At 39.9% G+C, this 8255-nt stretch overlaps 1 protein-coding gene across 1 annotated transcript in view; it reads right to left on the bottom strand.

Annotated features, from left to right (window-relative positions):
* Nucleotides 1–424: 424 nt before the first annotated feature.
* Nucleotides 425–8255, bottom strand: part of LOC111147556 (ABRA C-terminal like) — a 13613-nt gene continuing 5782 nt past the window's right edge. Inside the window, exons 2-3 of the mRNA XM_022503650.1 lie at nt 7468–7534; nt 425–1005 (exon numbers count right to left, since the gene is read on the bottom strand). Coding sequence (XP_022359358.1) covers nt 821–1005; nt 7468–7528 — 246 coding nt within the window. The 5' untranslated portion in view covers nt 7529–7534 and the 3' untranslated portion in view covers nt 425–820. The remainder of the gene's footprint in view (nt 1006–7467; nt 7535–8255) is intronic.

Raw genomic sequence — 8255 nt, 5'->3', positions numbered from 1 at the left:
ACTGCAATCATGCAGATTCTAACTCTTCTAGGATACCTTTTCCAACTCAAATTGGTTTTCACAGATTTTACCCTCCTTGAGATTCTGTATCATTTTTGATTCTGTACCAGAGGCTTCAACAGGCTTTTATAGACATTTCTGTATTGTTTCAGATGGACCCAACTAATCTCATTAGAGAGTGAAATTTTTAGGTTTTGTTTCTTTTGGCATGTCCCCTAACTCAGTGGTAAGCACATAACAGACACCAAATAATTTGTTACAGGGCCCAATCATAACACATCCCTACTTTAAAAATTCTGTAGTTTTAAGGAAATTTTCCTTCAAATTATGATAACTTTTATTGCAATTATCTAAACTCGACGCAAAAACTTCTAAGAGGCTCATAAATCTTAAGTGACCAAATAAGGCAATCAGACAATTTTAACATAGTTACATATTTTTATTACATAAACATTACAGTATTCCTTGTGAGAGCTGGTCTTCAGTTTTGCCTCTTGCTTTTATGGAATGTCAAATGTCTGTAGAAATTATCTAAGAAGGATTTATGAAACACTCTTGTACCCCCACCAAAAAAGCCTCAATGCCAACATTTTTCCAATCAGATTCCTGAGAAAAAATAATGGGTTTTGTTTATTTTACAGTGTAATGCATAAATTTTCTTTCAAGGTATAAAAGAGGACAGACCTTTAAAATAAGAGTCTCCTTTTGTTTACAAAGTCCTATAAAAATACATTAAGTATGCTCATGTTTGTCCTTTGACTTAATTTTCCAGTTTACTGGAAACAAAAAATAACAATAAGCAAAGATATGCAAAACCACATTAATCCTGTAGCAATATAATGTCTACATCATCATGAACACCTTGCAAAAGTAGCTCTCCTGGGTACGTAACAATCTTTCTTCGTTTTGCAGCTTTGAGAGTTCCCACCAGTGCTTCAAAGAGGTTGGCACATTTGTCGTCTCGGAAGAGGACCCCAAATTTCACACTTAACTTCCCATCAGCATCTAATTTGAGCAAATACAATGTTAGCCAATGCAAAGTCTTACCCCCATATATGGCAGATTTACTTAATCAAAAAACATCTAACTATGTGTTAACCAAGATGACAATTTTACAGTTCACACTCATAAATTCAATGTCCTCTCTTGCCAGATAAAAAGTGATGAAATAAATACAACATGTTGCACACCTCCTAGCCTTAGGATCATCTGGACAAAGACTAGAAGTGAACCAAAACTGACTTACAAAAAGTGAATGTGTTACAATGTTACCACTGTGGACCAATTTCCCTCTGTTTACATTTTGATTTTTTTTAAAAAAAGATTTACTTTTTATTGGAGTGAGAGAGTGTGTGTGTTCATGTGCTATGTGCGTGCAAGTGCATGAGTTAGGGGACAGGGAGAGAGAGACCCCTTCAGCAGGCTTCCCACTGAGAGCAGAGGCCAAAGAAGTGGGGCTTGATCCCAGGACCCTGAGATCATGACCTGAGCTGAAACCAAGAGTCAGACACTTAACTGACTGAGCCACCCAGGTGCCCCTACATGTTGATTTTTTAATTGTGGTGTTGCTGAATCAATTAAAAAAAAAAATACAAAAGAAAGTTTGGGTCAGGAGCAGCGTTTCTCTAAGTTTATTCTAAACACACTCAGAGCCCCAGGGTAGGACTGGTGACCTTAAAAATGAAGATATCTGTATTTACCAGATCTCTAGATTATCCAGTTTAGAGACCAGTTTTTAATATAGATGTTAAAAATTAAGGTAAACCCTAAAAAGAAATGCACCATCAAGCCATGAAAAGATAGGGTGGAACCTTAAATATGTATTACTAAGAGAAAGAAGGCAATTTGAAAAGGTTATACGCTGTATGATTCCAACTATAGGACATTCTGGGAAAAGCAAAACTATGAAAAAAGACAAAACTAAATAAAAAGATCAGCAGATTTCAGGGGTTGGGGTAGGGGAGAGATGAACAGGCAGAGCACAGAGGATTTTTAGATCAGTGAGTATACTCTGTATACTATAATGATGGATACATGTCATTAAACATTTACCCAAACCCATAGAACATACAACACTAAGAGTGAACCATAAACTATGAACTGTAGTTGATGATGTATCCATGTAGATGATCAATTATAACCAATGTGCAATTCTGCTGGGGGGTGTTGATAATGGGGGAGGCTATGCATGTGTGGGAATAGCAGGTATACAGGAAATCTCTGTACTTTCCTCTCAATCTTATTGTATTCTGAAACTGCTCTAAAAAAAGGTCTTTTTTCAAAAAAATGAAATAAATGAAAGGTGGATCTTTGATTAAAAATCAATCAACTGGAAACCTGTATAAGAATACTATGAAACACCTCCCCATTGTTGGTTGATACCCTTGATCTACCTGGCTAAACTTCTGACTCCCTTCCTTCAGCACCGCTCCACATTGTCCCCTCCAATAGCTGTGCCCGCTCTCGAGGACATGGCCATCAGAGTGAGTGGGACTGTTCCTTGGCCAGGGCTTCTTGAGTTCCCATGATCCCCTGCTAGAACACTTCTAACCTGAGACTTAGTGTGTTCCTACTGTGCTGGGCACTGGAGGCAAGTAGAGGAAGTATAGAATCACTTTCTAGCTTTCAAAGAAATGGCTTCAGTTCCCATGGGGAAAGAAGAAATACACACATAATAAGTAAAGAAACCGGACAAAGGAGTATGTGACTGGATGTCCAGTAAGTAGCCAACACAGGACATCCTGCAGTTTGGAGAAGGGCAGGATGGCTCTGGGCTAGAACAGGAAGGGAAGACTTCCTGAAGGAGGCAGCACCGGTGCTGGCTTTGAAAGGGAGTGTAACATGGAGCTTTTCATTTTTTAAAAAAGATTTATTTTAATTTGAGAGAGAGAGTTGGGGGAGGCATAGGGAGAGAATCTTCAAGCAGACTCCCTGCTGAGTGCGGAAGCGGAAATGGGGCTTGATCCCACGAGCCATGAGATCATGACCTGAGCAGAAACCAAGAGCTGGATGCTCAAGAGACTGAGCCACCCAGACACCCCCAAGTTACATTCTTTAAAGGCACAAAAGGCAGAAACCTGGATATAATCCTGGGAGCTCTGCCCACTCACTCCTCAATCTCATAAGTGATTCCATTTCCTTTGTATCTTCTGTTGCTCTAGCTTCTTCTCCATGGACGATTAATTTCTTGGTTCAGGCCAGAATTGATTCTCATGCAGATAACTGCAAAACTTCCTCTCCAGCCTCCCTTTCTGCATTTTTGTCCCCAATACATCCTCCATATTGGTGCAGAATAAAATCTGTGAAAGAAACCTTTAAGATGCAAATCTGTTTGATGCTCTTTTTTTTTTTTTTTTTTAAATAAACTCTACCCCCACGGTGGGGCTTGAACTCCCAACCCCGAGATCAAGAGTCACACGCTTCACAGACTAAGCCAGCCAGGTACCCCTGATGGATATTCTCCTCCTCTAATCTTTTAGGGGCTCCCTACTACCTTCAAACAGTGATGCCTTTGGCGTTCCAGATAAGACCCTTCATCCTTGACCCTTGCATTCTCTCTTGCCTGGTCTCCTGCCATATCGCTCTATGCACCTCTTGATCCAGTCAAAAATCAATGACTTGCTAGTACCCAAGATGACATGACAGATCCTGCCCTGGCAGTTTTGCCCATGTGGAGCCCTCTGCCCAGCATCCCAGAGCCCTTTCTCCAGCTAGGTCTTTTTCTTCAAGAATGGGCTCAAATGTCACTTTTTCTGAGGAGTACTTTATGATTCCCTCAGTCAAGTTAGTAACTTCTTATACGACTAAGTATATATTAAAGCACTCACCAGCAATTATAGTAATAAGAGCTAATATGTTTCTATATGTATTGAGTCCTTGCTCCGCTCCTAGAACTGGTCAATGCATTTTATAGTAATTAAAACTCCCTTACTCCTTATTTCATGGAAGGCAAGGCAAATTCATTGCAGGAAGCACCATTATTTCATGTTCCACTTAAACTACCAATTTAGCTACAGCACAACATGGATTATAAGATGCATTCTTATTTTAGAGATGTTAAAGTTTGGGGTAAAAAGTGTCTTTGAATCATTGAACTAGAATATTATTGGCCAAATAAGGAAACGAAGGCATAAAAATGGTTACTGATGTGCCCAAGGTCACACGGTAAGTGGTAGGGGAGCTGGGATTCATTCCCAGAGAATCTGACTCCAGAGCCCATGCTCCTAACCAGTTCCCCATACGTGCTTCCAGCTCATTTGTCTGTCTTCCCGCTACCTAGAGAGGCCCGCAGGGGCTGAGATGGAATTTTGTTTATTTTCACATGGCCAGCACTTGAGCACAAAGACAGCACTCAAGAAATATTTGTTGAATCAAAGAATTTAAATCTCCAAATAATCTTTATCCACTTAACTTTTTTCCACTGGATGAAAAATGAAAGACTTTAGAGAATTTCATTTTAAAAGAAATAGATAAATAGGTTAACTAACTAGAATTAAAGTAAAAATCTGGAGAAAAAGAAAAAGAAATAGATAAAACTAAATTTGTCCATTTCCAGCTTCACCTAATACATTATATTTAGATTAGTCTAAAAATGATTCTCCTAAATGCTAATTTAGTCAAAATTATCCCAGACACATCTTACATAATTAACCATAACCTGTCCAGAGATAACTTATCTCCATAGATGCTTTCCAGCTCAAGAAGTCATTTATTTCCAGGAACAGGTAAATCAGGGAGGCTTAGGGAAGCTGCAAAGTTCAAAACGTTTCATCTTTACAGAAATGTGATAATTACCGTGTAGTCTTCTAGTTTGTAAAGCTGCTAATTTTAAATACAGGTTCAGTCTGCCCTAGTAGAATAATAACCGTTCTAGGGTAAAGGTCAGAATTTTAAATGCAATTGAATCTGACCAATAAACACTTGGCTAACATGGAGACAGATCTAGGAGAGAAGAAAATCCTACAAATCACTCAAAAATATATCCATAATATCTTTAATAATCTAAACACTAGTACTACTCCCAAGAGCAACATGACCTCACAGAGGTAGAAAGCTGGAAAAGTAGAAATGAGGAACACGGGTTTCTTTCACTATTGAAAATAAGATTCACAGGGCACTTGGGTGGCCCAGTCAGTAGGGTGTCTGCCTCTGGCTCAGGTCATGATCCCAGAGTCCAGGGATCGAGTCCTGCATCAGGCTCTCTGCTCAGTGGGGAGTCCGCTTCTCCCTCTCCCTCTCCCTATCTCTCTGCCTCTCCCTGCTGTGCTCGTGCTCTCCCTCTTTCTCTCTCTCTCTCTTTCAAATACATAAAATCTTAAAAAAGAAAAAGAAAAGAAGATTCGCAACAACAATGCAACAATGGAGAATTAGTACAGAGGACATTTGATACAAATTGTTCAATGGAATTTTCCAAGTAGGTCTTCTTTCAAGTGATTTGTGATTCAAAAGCAGACTGAGTTATAAGTGAGAAAATTCACAAGCTAAAATGAAAAAACAACTCTTACGAGGTACTTTTTAAAGCTGTTTTTCACTTAAAATGATATAATTTTATTTAATTCTTTATATGATGTAATTTTAAAACTTTGAGTTCCACATTATCTTAGTTGTTGCTGAATATGTCTATTGCTCTTACAATTTTCAGAATTTTCCTGCATTCCAGTATATCTTATCTGATATGTACAAATACCTAAAGCTACAAACATAATAGTTACTTTAATTACAACTTAGAAAAGGACACTAATACTACCAGTTTCACATGGCACTAATTTCAAGGTAGCTGTTTCTTTGTTGCTGAAGAAAAAGCTGATTAGGGGCACCTGGGTGGCTCAGTGGATTAAGCCGCTGCCTTCGGCTCAGGTCATGATCTCAGGGTCCTGGGATCGAGTCCCACATCGGGCTCTCTGCTCAGCAGGGTGCCTGCTTCCCTCTCTCTCTCTCTCTCTGCCTGCCTCTCCATCTACTTGTGATCTCTCTCTGTCAAATAAATAAATAAAAAATCTTTAAAAAAAAAAAAAAAAGAAGAAAAAGCTGATTTAAAAAAATGTAGAATAAAACTGGACCAATTTCTTACAACATGCCTAAAATAAATTCAAAATGGATGAAAGACCCAATTTTGAGACAGGAAACCATCAAAATCCTAGAGGAGAACACAGACAGTAAACTTCTTGACTTCGGCCATACAAGTTCTTACTGTGTGCCTGTCAGTTGAGTGTCTGACTCTTGATTTTGGTGCAGGTCATGATCTCAGGGTCATGGGTCAAGTCCTGAATCCAGCTCTGTGCTCAGTGGGAAGTCTGCTTGAGATTTTCCCCCTCTTCTTCTTCCTCTGCCCCGCCCCCAGCTTATAAGCTCTCTCTCTCCCCTCTCTCTAAAATAAATCAGGGACACCTGGGTGGCTCAGTCAGTTAAGCACCTGCCTTTAGCTCAGGTCATGATCCCAGGGTCCTGGAATTGAGTGGAGAGCCTGCTTCTCCCTCTTCCTCTGCCTGCTGCTCTGCCTATTTGTGCACGCTCTCTCTCTCCCTCTGTCAAATAAATAAATAAAGTCTTTAAAAAAAAACAACAAATCTTTTAAAAAAACTATGTAAAGGGTTCTTTTAATTACATGTACATAAATACCTGGTTATACAAAACTCAAGAATTTGGAGAAAATAAAGACAATTTAGTATAATTTGTATCTGAGTCCCTAGTAATTTGGAAGTTTGTAAGATAGTGGCAAGATAAAGCAGAAAATAAACATTTGCCTTTGGTGCAGGTCATGATTCCAAAGTCCTGGGATCAAGCCCTATGTCGGGCTCCCTGCTCAGCAGAGAGCCTGCTTCTTCCTTTCCCTCTGCCTGCCATTCTGTCTACTTGTGCTTTTTCTCCATCACTCTTTCAAATAAAGAAACAAATAATCTAAAAAAAAAAAAAAAAAAGAAAAGAAAAGAAAATTAAAAATGATAGAGCAGAAAAAATAAATTTTAATAGTGTGACATAAAAATTTGAACACGAGGGGTGCCTGGGTGGCTCAGTGGGTTAAGCCTCTGCCTTCAGCTCAGGTCATGATCTCAGGGTCCTGGGATCAAGCCCCACATCGGGCTTTCTCAGCGGGGAGCCTGCTTCCCTTCCTCTCTCTGCCTGCCTCTCTGCCTACTTGTGATCTGTCTGTCAAATAAATAAATAAAATCTTTAAAAAAAAAAAAATTTGAACACGATTCAATTGCCAGATTTCAATGCAGCCAGACTAAAGAAGCACAGCAATTTTCTTTCCATTCAAGGGTTGATGGAATATCTCAACCATTCCTTGCATCAGAATCACAATACCCCAAAGGCTTTGTCTCCAGAAATCACTCCCCAGCGGAGGGCAAGCTGCCATAACTATGTCATGAGGTCCTGGGGGACCCCTTCATAGGCTTCTACCAAAAAATCTGTTCCTACCTGCTCTGAGATAAACTCAGAATACCGTGGCTGTGTTGGAATACTTACTTTTTGAACCCAGACGATGAATTTCCTCCACTAAGAGGTTAATTTCGTGATCCACATTCATTGCGGCCTGAGGGAGAAAAAAATGCTATATTATTACCATTTCTATATCCCATTAAGCACATCTTGCTAAATTCAAGGGCCATTTCTTTCTTTCTTTTTTCTTTTTCTTAAGATTTTATTTATTTATTTGACAGAGAGACAGAGTGAGAGAGCACAAGCAGGGGGAGAGGCAGAGGGAGAGGGAGAAGCAGGCTCCCCACTGAGCAGGGAGCCTGACACAGGGCTCTATCCCAGGACCCTGAAATCATGACCTAAGCCAAAGGCAGCCCCTTAACCAACTGAGCCACCCACGTACCCCTCCTTTTCCCCCCCAAGTTGCATTTGTCATTGTTAATTTACCACGTCCCTCTTCCTAAAAATACTTGTGTGATGTACAGGACACTGGAACACCTCCATTTCCCTTCTGTCTTTAAAATTGCCCCTTTGTGCTGACCCTACTCTTATTCTACACAGGATACTGAGGAGAAGGCAGCACCCACTACTAACCTCTGAGCCCATCCTCAGGATTCTCTGCTCTGCACCCAAAACTCACTGTCCAGAAGCAGAGAAAGACCTAGAATGAATAATGGCAATGTGACAGCATTCTGTGAGTGGTGGGTCCAAGGCATTATGGGAGTATAAAGGACGAAGCCACTGAAGATTTTTTTTTTTAAAGATTTTATTTATTTATTTGACAGACAGAGATTACAAGTAGGCAGAGAGGCAGGCAGAGAGAGAGGAGGAAGCAG

Source organism: Enhydra lutris, unplaced genomic scaffold (assembly GCF_002288905.1).
Source record: "Enhydra lutris kenyoni isolate GAN:26980312 unplaced genomic scaffold, ASM228890v2 scaffoldscaffold17, whole genome shotgun sequence".
Classification (NCBI taxonomy): domain Eukaryota; kingdom Metazoa; phylum Chordata; class Mammalia; order Carnivora; family Mustelidae; genus Enhydra; species Enhydra lutris.
This window is presented reverse-complemented; position numbering and strand designations above follow the sequence as displayed.